The 16832-nt window shown below is 34.0% G+C and overlaps 1 protein-coding gene across 1 annotated transcript in view; it reads right to left on the reverse strand.

Moving 5' to 3' along the window:
- Positions 1-656: 656 nt before the first annotated feature.
- The window catches only part of slc6a22.1 (solute carrier family 6 member 22, tandem duplicate 1), a 19362-nt gene continuing 3186 nt past the window's right edge, over positions 657-16832 (reverse strand). The window contains exons 3-16 of the mRNA XM_073851278.1: positions 13212-13411; positions 12986-13120; positions 10674-10814; positions 10496-10580; positions 8694-8826; positions 7340-7474; positions 6729-6832; positions 5077-5201; positions 4879-4991; positions 4504-4641; positions 3608-3710; positions 2992-3092; positions 2698-2868; positions 657-2598 (exon numbers count right to left, since the gene is read on the reverse strand). Coding sequence (XP_073707379.1) covers positions 2527-2598; positions 2698-2868; positions 2992-3092; positions 3608-3710; positions 4504-4641; positions 4879-4991; positions 5077-5201; positions 6729-6832; positions 7340-7474; positions 8694-8826; positions 10496-10580; positions 10674-10814; positions 12986-13120; positions 13212-13411 — 1756 coding nt within the window. The 3' untranslated portion in view covers positions 657-2526. The remainder of the gene's footprint in view (positions 2599-2697; positions 2869-2991; positions 3093-3607; positions 3711-4503; positions 4642-4878; positions 4992-5076; positions 5202-6728; positions 6833-7339; positions 7475-8693; positions 8827-10495; positions 10581-10673; positions 10815-12985; positions 13121-13211; positions 13412-16832) is intronic.

A 16832-nucleotide genomic window follows, 5' to 3' on the forward strand; every position in this document is an offset into this window, starting at 1 on the left:
CCCCAAATTCCCAATCTGGGACAAAAGTCCTCCTATTTGAAAAAAAACTAAGTTATGTAGTGTAAATACAGAGGCAATAGCTTAATGTAAAAAATTGTCACTATATGCAAATATTTTGAATGATTTAAGTAAATACTTTATTTTAAAACAACCACTTTAGCAAACTGAAATGATAAAAATTAATACTTTTATTTAGCAAGAATGCTTTAAATTGATGAGAAAGAAATTTATAATGTTACAGAAGATTCCTATTTCAGATAAATGCTGTTCTTCTGAAGTTTCTATTTATCAAAGAAACTTTGATTTATATTTAAATTATACTCAGCTTTTTTCAACATAATAATAATAATAATAATTGAGCAACAAATCAAAATATTAGAATGATTTCTGTAGGGTCAAGTGACAGGAGTAACGATGCAAAAAATCAGCTTTGAAATCACAGGAATAAATTTAATTAAATATAACCAAATAAAAATTTACTATTTTGAATAGTAAAAATATTTCAAAATTGTACTGTTTTTGCTGTACTTTGGATCAAATAAATGCAGGCTTGGTAAGCAGAAGATACTTCTTTAAAAAATCATTAAACATCTTACTGTTCAAGAACTTTTGACTGGTAGTGTATTAAATTGAAAAAACAAAAACATATAGACAGCTAAGATATTAACAAAGATTTTTTATTTCAAATACAGTAAATGCTGCTCATTTGGACTTTATCAATCATGGGAAAAAAAACATTTATTACAAAGGGTACAAGAGAGAAAAGGCCCCATTTCAGAAAATATACGTTTGTTTATACTGTAGGAAGAATGTCTTAAAATCTATTTTATGGATTTGTTATCAGTTAAAAATCATATTACACAAAAGGCTGGGACAAAAGGCCTCTAGAAAAACTGTAATTGACATAGTGTAAAAACAATGGCAACAGTTAAAATTGTCACCATATGCGAAAGGTTTGAACAGTTTAGGTAAATACTTATTTCAAAACAACTACTTTAGCAAACAGTATAGAAATGTTCAGTTCATTTAATCACTTTGGCATTACTCCTATAATCTACTGCTTTAGAAACCAAACAGTGTACAGAATTCATACAGACATAGTTCACAAATGAATCTAATTGGCCCACTTTACAAATCCACATCACAAGAAATGCATTCCTCTCTAGAACACAATGTTTAGCTCTGCAAACATTCAGCTTTTTCATCCTCTGCCAAACAGTATTTGGGTGGCCTTTTTGGCCAGAGTGTATATTTGCAAATGGAGGCCTATAGCCTTTAACCCAGTTGAAGAAGAGCACCACCACTGGTATTTTATTCTTGAGAGTGATAAACAGATTCAAGATTTAGCTCTACCCCTTAACCTGCATATAACTTTATCTCATATGGTCATGCAAATGAAGTGTCAGTCAGCATATCAACTACACTGTTAATTATTTACATTAATAAACCACATTAAGACACCTCAGTAAAACAGCAGTACAGTATATAACTGACAGTCTGTCATGTCTGATAGCAATGTTCAAAATTCAACCTGCTTTTACCTCTCACCTAGTTGTTTAATATTTGCTTGGATGCGTCCGAACAATTTTTAAAGCTGCTGTCACCTACATATTTCAACGAGCAATCACTTTCAGTCATTTCGACTGTAGATTAGAACAGAGCATTTATTAAAACATTAACCACTGGCCTTTTAATGCATCATTTATAAAAATGTACATAAGCTTAAATGACCTACAAATATTCCCTTAAATTATGCACTGACTGTACATCCAAGCAGATTTAGGTAGCAAAATATGGATCTATTTTCTTGGATCTATTACAAATATAAAGTCTGTAATATAATTACCCCCAATGTAACTTACTTTCTATAACACTTTCTTAAAACTCCAGGATTTGAGGCACAAAATGGCAAAGTGTTGCATGATTGACCCACAAAAATGTAAAAAAAAAATATGTTATTCTACAATACTGCTAAATTCCAACATTTGATTGAAATTAACCAAACATGCCTTCTACTTTTTTCTACAAGGCACAAAGTCTGTCATAGCGAGCTTCTCTGGTTAGTCCCTCTAACTGAAAGTTAACACATTATCCAACATTTTCTAATCATATACCAACTGTTATGAACATTGGTCCATCCAAAATGGGACTGGTCCACTCCCTCAAGTTTTTTTTTTTGCTATCTTGTTCAGAAGAACTGATATCTTGTGAATGTTTATGATACAGCAGGTTGTTGACGCTATCACACTAGAATGACGTCTGAGTTTTCCTCAGATACAGCAGAACATGGAAGTTGAGCTTTAAATCCACGTTTAGGTGCTCGCAATTGAGAACCTAAGAGTAAAAACCAATAACTTATAAAACAGTCGTATACAGTTTGTGTTTGTGCCCTCTTGAGATCTCACGTGAATGTGCATCTTCGAAAGCATTATTGATATCAAAAGTTGTCCAAAATACAGCCCAAGGATGTTTTTTTCCACAATGTTTCTCTATCAGTCACAGGTCATGTTGTACTTTCTGTTGCGGTCACAGGGTTTCTTTCGGTCTTTCCAATGTCAAAGGTAGATCACTTGCTGGAGTGCAAAGGACACGCAGTCTCTGAAAAGGTAAGAGGATATAGTTGCAAGTTTAGTGCTTTGAACATTACATTTGAAGGTATTTTAGTGTTGTTTAATGTTAAGTCATGCATGGAATTACCTGTTTCAGTGAACCAGGAGTGATAAGGACGACATAGATCATCCATATGGGAACCATCAGCGTTGAAGAGAGGGTGAACCACCAGCCGACAGCATAACCCCACCATGGATATTCAAATGTGTTGTTAAATTTTAAAGGAGTAAATTTGACCAAAGAGAAGACAAATGTGGCCTAAAAAAGCAAAGACATGCATTGAAATATGTTGAAGGCATAATAAAGAGCTTTGTTGTTCTTCCATAAAATTATTACTTTTTAAGTAAGCAACCAGAATAGCGCAATGAATCAGGCACTTACTATACACACAACTGGAGTGATATATTTCCAACAGTATTTCATTAGTGGCAAAGGACGATAGCCGATCATGTCTACAATATTTTCATACAGACGATCAGCACCTGAAAAACCAGAGGCATTGGAATCAGAGGTCTTAGAGGAGATTAGACACAAAACGATAAGTAAGAAGTGACTAAGTAAATCACCCACACATACTATAAGACTGCTTACCAGTTTTGTGCTCAGTGTGCTTTTTGTTTATAGCACATGACCAACATTTACTATAAACACAATGCTGAAGTAAGATGGTGGCTTTGCTTTAAAAAAATTCTAGCAACACAGGAGCTCCAGGTTTTAATTAAAGGTGACTGTAGTGCCATTAGTGTCCATGAAGAAGGCACTTAATCAGTTACTCTGGTAGAGTTGTCCCTGAATAGTTGAACTTAAACTGTATAGTATGGTAGTAGTACAGCATATCATATAAGAAAGTTATCTTCGGCACAGTATTTCCACTCAAAAACCTACATTCTGGCTGATTGTGGCTGCAGTAATTCATCAAATATTGGTTTCAGACATTTTCAAGACATATTTATACATTGTCTGTGTTTCTAAATGGTGATTTGGTATGATTACTCACCATAAAACCAGCCAATACATATTGACTGCGCAATGGCAAATAGCAGGAGGGTCATTCCACTGCAGGAATAGTAATCAAATAACTGGAAGATATACAGGCCACCCTGTTGGGCCGATTCAAAAAAAAAAAAAACTGATCAGCAATCAAATCTCTGATTTTTACATTGGTCATTAAAGGGTTAGTACATGCAAAAATAAAAATTCTGTCATTAATTACTCACCATCAAGTTGTTTCAAACTTGTAAGACCTTTGTTCATCTTCGGAACACAAATGAAGATATTTTTGAGGAAATCCGAGGATAATTAATTTTCCCATGTCGGTAATTTGTTTATTTATTTTTTAATCCTGTTAATACTTTACCATTAAAAACAAACTACCGCACGTGTAGTCGGTGCTATATGGACATGCACGACTGTTGCACTTATGTCTTTTGCAGCGTCTCATACGTGAGTAGCATATTTAAGATGCTGTGTCTAGTTAACAGAATTTAAACTTTAACACGCAGCGCCACTTATCAATGTCAGTTCCAAAACAGTGGACCAATCAGAAGACACTGTTAAATAAAGGTTTTGTTTTCTTTATGCACAAAACGTATTTTTGTAGCTTCATAAAATTAAGGTTGAACCACTGATGTCCTTACAACCTTTCTTGGCCTCGAATGTGTCAGTTGCGTCACCGTTAATGCAGGGTGAGAAAGCTCTTGGATTTCATCAACAATATCTTAATTTGAGTTTTAAAGATGAACAAAGGTGTTATGGGTTTGGAATGACATGAGGAATTTTTATTTTGGGGTGAACTATTCCTTTAAGTAGTCTAACTTAGGCTGATAATAACAAATACAAAACATTAAAAGCAAAAGTAAATTGTGATAATGACTAAATTATGAACATAATCACCTCTGTCACCATTAGGAGGCCAATGAGGAAGCAGACCACACAAATGAGAAGGAGGAAGAGTTTACGACGGTGTCCTTGGAGGAAGAAGTTGGAGTTCATGTCTGTTATGGCTGTCATGAGAGACTCCAAACCCACAAACTGAAAAAGAGAATGAGGTGTAATGACAGCTTTTAAAAAGTTCCATAATAAATATACTACAAGCACAAAAGTCATGAATCGAGGATACTTTTTAACAGGACACTGTTTAATGATGTTTTCTGTAGTATGTGAAATATCTCTTATGTTAAAGAGTTTCATCTGGGAGTTAATAAAACCCTAACTGAAGTTTTCACACAGCCAAACTGGTCAATAGATGATGAGATGATGTGCTCTCACCTCACTGTCAAGCCCCAGAAGAATAATCATGAGGAAGAAACATATTGACCACAGCTGAGACAGAGGCATCATAGCTACAGCTCGTGGATATGCAATGAAGGCCAAACCAGGACCTGGCAAAACAAGTGAATTGAGACTTAACATGTAGGAAATTACATAAAGGACACAACAAAAATGAGATGCTGTTGTTTAAGTTACCTGACTCTGCTACCATTGAGATATCAACCCCCTGTTCGTAGGCCATGAAGCCCAAAACTGAAAAGATGGCAAAGCCAGCTACAAAACTGGTTCCGCTGTTCAGCAGGCACAGGTAGACACAATCTCTATAAGCAGAAAGACAAAGCATGCTGTCAAAACCCATCACAGTAAATGCAATGTTCAACTGCATAATGTACTTATATTTAAACCTGCATATATCACTGTAAAAAACATTTTGTTGAGTCAACTTAAAAAAAAAAAATAATAATTTAACTTAAAATTAAAAAAGTAAAAAAAATTGTTTTTCAGTTGAATCATCGCAAATATAACTTAGTACAACTTAAAATTGTAAGTTGACAACTTAGATATTTGAGTTGACTAAAAAATGTTAAGTTGATTTTTTTTTTGTTTGGTCAATTTAAAATGTTAAGTTAATTCAACATAAAGTTTAAAAAAAACATTTTAGTTTAGTCAACTCAAATATCTAAGTTGTTACTTAGTACGACCTAATTTTAAGTTCAGTCAACTCAAATGGGTCAACTTACCTAAATTGGTCAAGTGATATTTGGGTTGATTAAACTTAATTTTAAGTAAAAAAAAAAAAAAAAAAAGGTTAGTTTTAGGTTTAGTCAACTCAAATATCTACATTGTCAACTTAACATTTTTAGTTGACCAAACTTTAAAAAATGTAAACTTAAAATTTTAAGTTAATTCATCCTAAAGTTTTAAGTATTTTTTTTATAGTTTAGTCAACTCAAATATCCAAGTTGTCACAATTCAAATAAGTTTAGTCAACTTGAAATTTAAGGCAGCAGGGTAACAATTTTTAAGTTGACTGAACAAACTGAAAAAACATCTATTGCCTCCACAAATATTTCTAAACGTATACTAGTCAAAAGTTTTTGAACAGTAAGATTTTTAATGTTTTTAAAGAGTTCTCTTCTGCACACCAAGCCTGCATTTATTTGATCCAAAATACAGCAAAAGCAGTAATATTGTGAAATATTTTTACAATTTAAAAGAACTGCTTGAACATATTTTAAAATGTAATTTATTCCTGTGATCAAAGCTAAATTTTCAACATCATTACTCCAGTTTTCAGTGTTCCATGATCCTTCAGAAATCATTCTAATATGCTGATTTGCTGCTCAAGAATTTTTTTTAATTATTATTATCAATATTTAAAACAGTTCACAGGGGGTTCTAGAAATTAATACTTTTATTTAACAAGGATGCTTTAAATTGATCAAAAGTGATATTTCAGATGCTGTTCTTCTGAACTTTGTATTCAATAAAGAAACTGTTTTCAACATAATAATAAAAAATGTTATTTTTTTGAGCAGCAAATCAGAATATTAGAATGATTTCTGAAGGAATAATGATGCTAAAAATCCAGCTTTGGAATCACTGGAATAAATTACATTTTAAAATATATTTAAATAGAAACTATTATTTTAAACAGTAGAAATATTTCAGAATTGTACTGTTTTTGCTGTACTTCGAATCAAATATATGCAGGCTTGGTAAGCAGAAGAGACTTCTTTTAAAAACATGAAAATATTACTGTTCAAAAACTTTTGACTGGTGCTTTTACATGGTTTTAAATTTTAAACTGAATCAAATGTGGATTCTAGTGACATGGGTGCGCTCACTTGTAGCAGTTGTTGTTGTATTTATTGTAGCTTCCCAAAGCTGTAAGGCACCCAATGCAGAGAGCGTAAGAGTAAAATATCTGTGTTCCAGCGTCCATCCACACCTAAGAACAAGATAAGGCAAGTTCACAACTACTGACCAATTAGGTATTATTTAGCAATACATGACACACAAAAGTTCTGGTCAGTTTCCACTTATTTGTTATTTAGTAATTAGTTGTTTTAAAAGTTGAATTAATTGTACAAATAAGCTCCAAGTATTTTTATGTGTCACCAGCTGACAAAACAACAGTCTTGTACCTTTATACTGCCACTGAAATACACTGTTTATTATCAAATCTGTTATTAATTTATTGGAACAAGCAAGTTAAATGAGTAACATCAAACTGGTCATGTGATCCCAACATTGTGGCTATTATAAAAGGGGAACTAGTTTTTCTCCAATGATTTGACTGGTGTGTCATGGTCATGTGAGTATACAGCACATCACTTGTAAATAAAAGTACTGACCAAAGTACTATTTCTTTCTTTAGATGCAAATGTATTTTCAAGTGGAAAAATGCTTAATCATCTACTTCCATCACCACTCATGAGACATAAGATCTGCCTACCTGTGGGTCTGCAAGGCGTGCTGGGTTTGGGTAGAGGTAGAAAGTGATGCCATCAATGGCTCCAGGCAACGTAAGACCTCGAATCAGAAGCACCAGCAGCATAAGATATGGAAATGTAGCAGTGAAATACACAACCTGAAAAAACAGACAAGGACACTTGTAACGGCCAAAGCTATGTTTTTGCATACATTACATTATATTGTGAGGTGCCCTTTAAGAGATTGATCACGTAACATATAACGCACGCTGTGTGGAGATGACGTAGAATGACTACGTGACTGTTTAATGAGAACCATATGGATGATAAGTTTGCTCTGCCTTCTTGCTATTAATTTGCCTTTACTTTTATTTGTAACGCCAAGAAAGAGTTAAACTCTCATGTATGAGAGGGGCGCGTTGTTGTGTACCAGCCATTAAATGTGTGGATCACCAACTTTGCCGTTTTCTGTCTCTTTCATTTCACTAACTTGAATAGTTATCCGGGTTAGAGCGTTACACACTCCTGTTTTGAGATCCTACCTGATTTAAATCTATGTAAACAGTATCAACTGGACTGTGTCAATAATCCATGACAAACAGCCTTCGTGAGAACTAACATGCAGCCAGATAACAACTCTACCTGCATCAGATTTTCCAACATCATTCGTTTTGCCATTAAATGCAATAAACCAGTGAGATTTTTGTGTGCACAAGGAGTCTGACAACAGCCAGTGCTCCACACCGAGATCTAATCACATCATCATCCAATCTGTCTGGAATGACATGAAGAAACAGAACAAACTGTGACAGACTAAATCCAGAAGAACTGTGCCAACATCTCTAAGATGCTTAAGGTAACCTACCTGCAAAGCTACAGATAAAATTGCTGTAAAATGAGGATGCTGACAAAAATAATGTCATAAATAGATTCTCTTTATCAATTAACTTCTATTAACTAAATTAAATCAACATTTGGTGTGACCATCCTTTGCGTTTAAAGCAGCTTTTGCCCTAGGTGCACTTGCACATTGTTTTTCAGGTAGCTGTCTCAGTTTGTTTTGTTTCTTCATGTCATTGTAGACAGCCTGGATGATGATGAAATCAGATCTCTGTGTGGAGCGCTAACTGCTGTCAGACTCCTTGTGCAAACAAAAATCTCACTGGATTATTACAGTTAATGGCAAAATGAATGTTTGGAAATGTAAACTGATATTTCCTACTGACACACTACAGCAAAAGATAGAAATAAGACATTTTTAAGATGGTGAAAATACTAGTGTTCTAATAATTATGGCCACCACTGTGTCACCACATATACATATATGTTTATGTATAAATAAAACTTCTGAGAAGTGCCTTTTTAATTAGATCTCACCTTGCCTGTGGACTTCACTCCTTTCCACACACAGAAGTAGCAGATGATCCAGGCCAGCAGGAGACACAGAGCCAGCTCCCATCTCAAACTGCCCAGCTCATTCACACTTCCTGTTATATTCAATACCCGCCTCCTACAAAATATGTTCTCTGTAACTCTCATAACTTTATTTCCAAATTCATGCATCAACAATGATTTCACTTGAATGTTACGCTTGGTTGCTTAAAGAAGCAAAATGGCGCACCGTTAAAGGGAAGTTCACCCAAAAACTTCTCAACTACATGTCGTTTCAAACCCTTAAAACCTTCATTCATTTTCAGAACAAAAATGAGGATATCTTTAATGAAATCCGAGAGCTCTCTGGCCCTCCATAGACACAACGGTACTGCCACGGTCCAGGAAAAGAAACGCAGTAAGGACATCACATTAGGGCTGCACGACAGATCGTTTCAGCATCGTCATCGCGATGTACGCATGCGCGATAGTCACATCGTGGCAGTCACGATGCAGGGCAAAAAAAAAAATTATGTGTGTCTGATTTCAAAATGTACTTTCTATATTTCTAAACTTTCTATTCACGGATCTATATTTGTCTAAAATAAAGTAATTAACTCATGTTTAAAGGTTCTTTAAAAACTACAATGCACACGTTGCTTCACCTACTTCATGCATGCAGTCTCTGCGTGCGCATGGCGAAATGAGCGCGGGACGGGAGAAAAGCGCCGAAATGGAAGATTTGGTCGCAAAAAGAAACGCAACGTCGGTCATATGGAAGTATTTTGGATACAAAAAGGATGCTGCTGACCAAAAACAGGTGCTTTGTCGGGAGTGCCTGTCAGTTGTTGTCACAACTCGCGGAAACACTACGAATTTAAGGGACCGTTCACATGTCGCGCCTAAAAACGCGTGGAAAACGCTAGGCGCGCCACTTTCTCCTTCTTTCCAAAGCGCTCTGTAACTTGAGTGGCAGAGTGGCGTTTGCCGTTGCTAAGCAACCATGACCCGCACTCTCGTAAAGACGCGGAAGTTTCAGCAAAGATAAATAAACAAAGATAAATGGATTTCCAAAACTAAAAATTGCTTGCAGTAGCTCTGCTGCTAAAAAAATGTTATCCCTGTAACAGCTATGATCAGCTGTTCCTCCATCTTGGCTAAGCTTTTAATGTTTTTCGTGAAAGGAAGAAGCTGATTTCCCTTTCATCAGGGTAAAAGCAACATTCATTATTAATTTCATATTAGAGCCTTGATTTGCCTGAATTGACAGTGAATAAGGTGAGTCAAACTGTTTATGAAACTACCCAAAATAAGCTTTAAAAAGTATTTTATTTCAGGGTTTTGATTATACTGTACTTTTACATTTTTTTATTCTTTGAAAATGCTTACAAAATTACCCCAATTATTCTTGAATTATTATTTGATTTTTAAGCAGTTCAAAAACAACCTGATGAACATAAATGAATTTGTACACATCGCAATATATATCGCAAGAAAAAAATATATTGCAATGCAATTTTTTCCCAATATCGTGCAGCCCTACATCACATGGATTTCATCAGATTTCACCTAAAATATCTTCATTTGTGTTCTGAAGATGAACAAAGGTCTTACGGGTTTGGAATGACATGAGGGTGAGTAATTAATGACAGAATTTTCATTTTTTGGGTCAACTATCCCTTTAATAATTAAAGCAGAGCATAACTGGAAAGTTTTATATACTATAGAACTCTCAGGACTTTTGTGTTAATTTAATTATTACATAAATAAATAAACTTTTGGGTATTTTATAAACTTCATAAACTTACTCCCAAAATTCTTTAACAGGTGATGTTGCATTCTCCATGAAGCTCAGGTTACTTGAGCCCATTCGGTCGAACTCAACACAGTTCTCTGATAAGGATGAAAGGAAAATAGTTTTTAAAACATGATCTATTGAAACTGAAATAAAAAGCGTTTTTCACAGCAATTAGTTTTATAACATACCTGTATTCCACCAGTTTCTACAGCTAGCCCATGGGAGTTCATTACTAAAAGAAGAGAAGAGATAGAAGAAAGCCCAGGCCAAAATGATGATGTAGTAGGCACTGGAATATAAGACGACCACCTGACTTCCATAACCCAGACCTAACGAAAAGCAAGCCCAACAATTAACCCCTTTTGTACAGATATGTGTTATTTTATATTTTATAATATACATACACATACATCTATACATCTACACACACATATATACATCTATACACATATATATATATATATATATATATATATATATACACAAAATATTTTTGTATAAAAACCCACATTTCTCACCAAGTGGGTGCCTTAATTTTTAGATAAACTTTACACATAATTTAATTGAGGCTTATAACAAGTATAAATGTGTTACTAGATTATATATTTAGAAATAACTGCACATTTTACAAAAAGTAAAAGTAATGGCTCTGGAAAACTACTAAAACCGGTGAAAATAAAGTAACGTGGCGTGCATGTTTTTTTTTTATCCTGACATTTTCTGCAAATATGGAGCCATGAGATAACGCTTCATAAAACCAAAAGCTATTTAAACAAACTCACATGATAAACTTTTTAGAACTGCTATTAGTACAAAAGTACCTTAGTATTTAAAGTCTGCACAAACACAGGAAGAAGGGCTCTACGCTTATTTTTTTTTTTTTTTAATTTAGGAGCACAGTCAAAATTTCAGGAGCACATTCTAACCAATAATAAAAAATCTGATTTAAAAAATGTGCCTTCCTATTACGAGGTGATATTTAACTCCTTAATGTGTTTTACAGGGGAATTTTGTTTTTACCTTTGTAATGGCATTTTTCTAACTTTATTAAAAGTATATAATCTTTTATTTAATTTTTTTAACATATTTTTTAAAGCCTTTTAAAATTTCTAATTAAGAAGAAAATAAGAATAAGAATAAGTTACCAAACAAATAAAAGGTAACAATTTACAATAAGGTTCATTAGTTAAACATTAGTTAATGTACTAACTAACATGAACTAACCATGAGCAATAGGTTTGTTACTGTATTTACTAATCTTAATTAAAGTTAGTTAACGAAAATACAGTTGTTCATGTTAGTTCACACTACATTAACTAATGTTAACAAGATTTTAATAATGTATTAGTAAATGTTGAAATTAGCATTATTAACAAAGTTATTAACAAAGATTAATAAATGCTGTATAAGTGCAGTTCATTATTAGTTCATGTTAACTAATGTGGTTAACTAATGTTAACTAATGAACCTTATTGTAAAGTGTTACCAAATAAAATTAGTATTAACAAAATTTATTTGTACTAAAGAGGTCAGGGGCGCCGCTAAGGGGGGGAAAGTTAGGACAATTCTAAGGGCCCACGCCATTTAGGGGCCCCCAGAGATCTGCTTTTGTGTGGTAGGAGGGGCCCAACCTCATATTTTGTCATAGGGCCCAAAATTGCAAGCGGCACCCCTGACAGAGGTGGCACAGAAAAACACAAAAGTGGCTTGTCGGTGTATTTTTACATGTTTAATGAGGCTCAGAGGTGGCATTAGTGCAATCAAATTCATAAATTCATGTTATAAATATAAAATATAATATAATTTTGAATACATAAATATTAAATGATTTAAATAACTGAAAATATACTTTAAAAATGAAACTAAATCTGCCAGTAGGTGGTGGCAAGTCACATTTATTTGATTCGTTCAAACGGCTTATTCATTTAGGAAAAGCAAGTGACTGTCTTTATGAATGGGAAATTGAATCATTTCACTAGATTCGCTTAAAAAAAAAAAGCAAAAAAAAAAAGCACATTCATTCATAAACGAAACACCGCTGTGTTTGAATGGAGATGCGCAGCGGCTCAGTTGTGACTTGTTATAGTCAGACAATGTAAGTCACTTAATATTACCTTCTTGTTTATTTAACAGGTGTATTAAATCAATATCTCATTTACAAAGTCCCTTAAAAATGATTAAAAGCTCATCTTAGTTCATCGCAATCTCACAAAGTTCCATTATAAATTACACTGCACAAAGAATCTCTTATTTACACTCTCTCTACACTTTGTTTGTGAGACATGTCTGTGATACATTACTCAGCGTTGCAAAAACAAGTGAAATGGTTGCACTCTGGGAAGTTTCTCACGTGGTTCACTATTGCAGTGTACCAGGTGTTTACTACACCACTACATCTATCTAATATTAACAATGGTTGGCATACAACAGTATTTACTCTACTGTACATTAACTCTACTGTACATTACAATGGCGTTAAAGGTAAACGATGAAAACTCACCTTCAAATAGTGGGCAAATCTTCCTCCAACAGGTAACAGACCCTTGGCTGGTGTACTGACCCAAAGCAGTCTCCATAAGAAAAAGAGGAATGCCGCAGGCAAACAGAAAGACCACATATGGAATGAAAAACACTCCTAAAAAAAGAAAAATGCAGCTGTTCTTAGACAGTTTATGTTTACCATACTACTTTAAGACACAAAGCAAAAAAAGTAATACGGTACAAACCTCCTCCATTCTTGTAACACAGATATGGAAATCTCCACACATTTCCCAAACCAATGATCTGGCCAGCAACAGCCAAGATAAACTCCACTTTACTGGACCACTGGCCTCTCACTCGGATTTTAACACCTGAGTCAAGTCTTTCTGAATCTGGATAAGCCAGTTTAAACTGCAAATCTGGATCATGCTGCATTTCCATGTCACTACAGAAAAAAAGCAAACATCTGTCAAAACACTGATGCAGAGAAGCACAAACAAAGTTTAGAACAGAGCGGTGATTGAAACATGTAAAGGTCAAAAACAGCAATGAGTCTTTGTTCAGCACCATCTGGTTGTTCCAGCTCTTACACCGGCAGTGAGGCACTCAAATAATGACGTTCAAAGTTACAACAAGTTTCCAGTTTTCCAAAGCAGTGTGATAGACGTCAACCACATCAGTTCCCATATATTGTGATATAGTTATCACACTTACCACAATGGATTTGACTAGACAAATTTGTGACCCTGGACCACAAAAACAGTCATAAGTAGCACGGGTATATTTGGAGAAATGGCCAAAAATACATTGCATGGGTCTTTTATGCCAAAAATCATTAGGATATTAAGTAAAGATCATGTCATGATATTTTGTAAATTTCCTACCGTAAATATCAAAACTGAATTTTTGATTGGTAATATGATATGAAATAATATGCATTGTTAAGAACTTCATTTGAACAAACTTAAAGAGGATTTTCTCAATATTTTGATTTTTTTGAAACCTCAGATTCCAGATTTTTAAATAGCTGCATCTCAGCCAAATATTGTCCTATCTTAAGAAACTTCAGCTTTCAGATGATGTATAAATCTCATTTTCAAAAAAATAAAAAAAATACTCATGACTGGTTTTGTGGTCCAGTGTCACATTTATGGAAACACCAGATTGTATTGCCGAAACAACAAATGAAGATGTTCCAATAAAGTTGGGCATAACCTTTGGAAGAACACACGCTAATTATCTAATAAATTCAGAACTATAATTCACACCTGTATTTACAAGCATTTGTCACTGTCAAAATAGCTTCATCAGTTACTTTCTTATTTAATAAAAACAAAATGTTGGCCCAGACATTTAGCCTTGAGCGTCAATAAACAATTGGCGTTAATAAGACTGCACAGTACATATCCAATGTTCTCAAGAAGAATTTGTTGGTAGGATTTTTTTTTAATGCAGAGCAATGGGTACATGCTGTTTTCGCAACTCCTCACAGCTGAAATAATCTTGTGTCCCCAAAACAGGAGGCACTGCAGGGTGCTTAGTCACATTCCCTTCTCCTGCCCTCATTTCTTGTGCTGTGACCCTTATAATATGTGACCACAAAAACCTTAAGTAGCACAGGCAATAGCCAAAAATACACTGAATGGGTCAAAATTAGGGATGTAACGGTATCAAAACTTCACGGTACGGTAATACCTCGGTATGAATGGCACGGTACGGTATTTATTGAATCATTTACAGGGAAAACAAAACTAATGAAGAGACTCGAAAAAAGTTCCAGATGTGTTTATTAAACAGTTTACATGAACACTGAACATATCAATGGCATACGAATTAGCCATCTATCTGTAAACTTTTAAACAGGAACTTCAATTTTTCAATTTTAATAACAAAAAATTATTAAACCATGTAACCACGTTACTTTTTTTTCGCAGTACTTTAGCCTACTTTGTGTACTAGTAACGAAAACCTTCATTTCAGTGGAAAAATAAGTCCAAACATTTTGAACAATAGGGCTCCACAATCTTTTGCTTTTTTTTTTCTTGTGTTTTTATTTTTCTGATAATCAATTAAAGAATAAACATTTATTTTTAATCAAATGAAAAATAAACCCTTTTAATTTTTGGCAAACAAATAGAGGTTTACTGTTAAAATCAATACATGGAAGAAAAATTATATTCAGTTTAAAACGTTTAAATAATAATTGTAGTATTTTTGTTCCAAAAGTAAGTGGTTAATCTTGTTGTAATATTAATTGTTTATCATATATATTGTTTTATGTAAATTATTTAAATAGGAATATATACACACCTACATTATACTGTACAAAAGTAATACAAGACTAATGTTGTTCTGTTACATGTTAAACCGTACTTTTATTTTGACAGGTTGCCGTGAAGTTTCTGTGTGTATACCATAGTATGATACGATGCTAGTTTTCTCAAATGAAACGGTAAAAGTGACACTCACAGCAGGTTTGGAGACTGAGCCAAAAATAAGCGTGAGCGTCACGCGTGCTTCAGTATGCCTGTAGTAAAGAAAAAAAACGTGTCTCCTCCATTCATACACACAGAGGCAAACGGAACATGCAGGATTCATATTAAAACGGTCTTTCTCCATTTCAGTTGTCACAGACACTAGTCCATATCGCGATTTGAATTAAGTGACAGACCAACTTTTGATTTATTAATCGTATAATCTACAAATTCCGTGGCATTTCGCGCTATAGTAAATTCCGTTTTTATGAATGGAGTCCGCGATCCAGTCCGTGTTTTCGCGGAGGAGACATTGTAAACGCGTGACAGTGTAGAGACAGAAATGACATGCCTTCGTGTAAATAAGATAAATAACATAAGGCAATTTAGTTTGTTTAATAAAAGAACAATGTATAGACCTGTTCTATAGGAAAGATAACCTTAAATGACTTCTATTGTGATCTGGCGCTATATCGAAAATAAAGGGAACTTGACGTTCAAGGGGGGCGGGCAACAGACCGCAAAGGATGACGGCCACACCTGGGCTGATGGGAATTGTAGTTCCCGCTACCTCCCGTTCGCTCCATTCGCCTGAGCAAACTTTTCTTAGAAGACCTATGGTTTTATCGAGTAATGCAACCACGGTAGTATCGAAAAAATTTGCTATTGCGGTACGACGGTATTTACAATACCGTTACATCCCTAATATATATATATATATATATATATATATATATGTGTGTGTGTGTGTATTCTAAAAATAAATAATGAACTGTGCCAAATACCAACATTACTTACTATTTATTAAGACTTTTTTCAATCTCCAGACAGCTACACCATCTAAAAATATCAAAGCATATACAAAAAATTCTGTTTTTTGATAGAAAGCATTCGTTGTTATTTAAATGGAATCTGTAATGTATTTTTTTTTTTTTTTAGAGCAATACCATACACATACAAGTTGCAATGGTATTAAACATGTATGCCAAATGTAGTTATTACAGGCTGTTGTGAATTTTCCTGTCTTTTCCCACCTTTTTTCACCACAAAGGTTTTATTCACATGAAGGTTTGGTAGTATAAACAAAGCAATGCTCTTTATTTTGTTCACATATGTGACCCTGGACTACAAAACCAGTCATTTTTAAATTGAGATTTGTACATCATAGCTAAATAAATACGCTTTCTATTTATGTGTGGTTGGTTAGAATGAGACAATATTTGGCCAAGATACAACTATTTAAAAATCTGCTATCTGATGGTGCAAAAAAAATTAAATATTGAATAAATTTGTCTTTAAAGTTGTCCAAACTAAGTTCTTAGTAATGCTTATTACTAATCAAAAATTAAGTTTTGAAATATTTACGGTAGGAAATGTACAAAATATCTTCAT

Source organism: Garra rufa, chromosome 12 (genome assembly GCF_049309525.1).
Source record: "Garra rufa chromosome 12, GarRuf1.0, whole genome shotgun sequence".
NCBI lineage: Eukaryota > Metazoa > Chordata > Actinopteri > Cypriniformes > Cyprinidae > Garra > Garra rufa.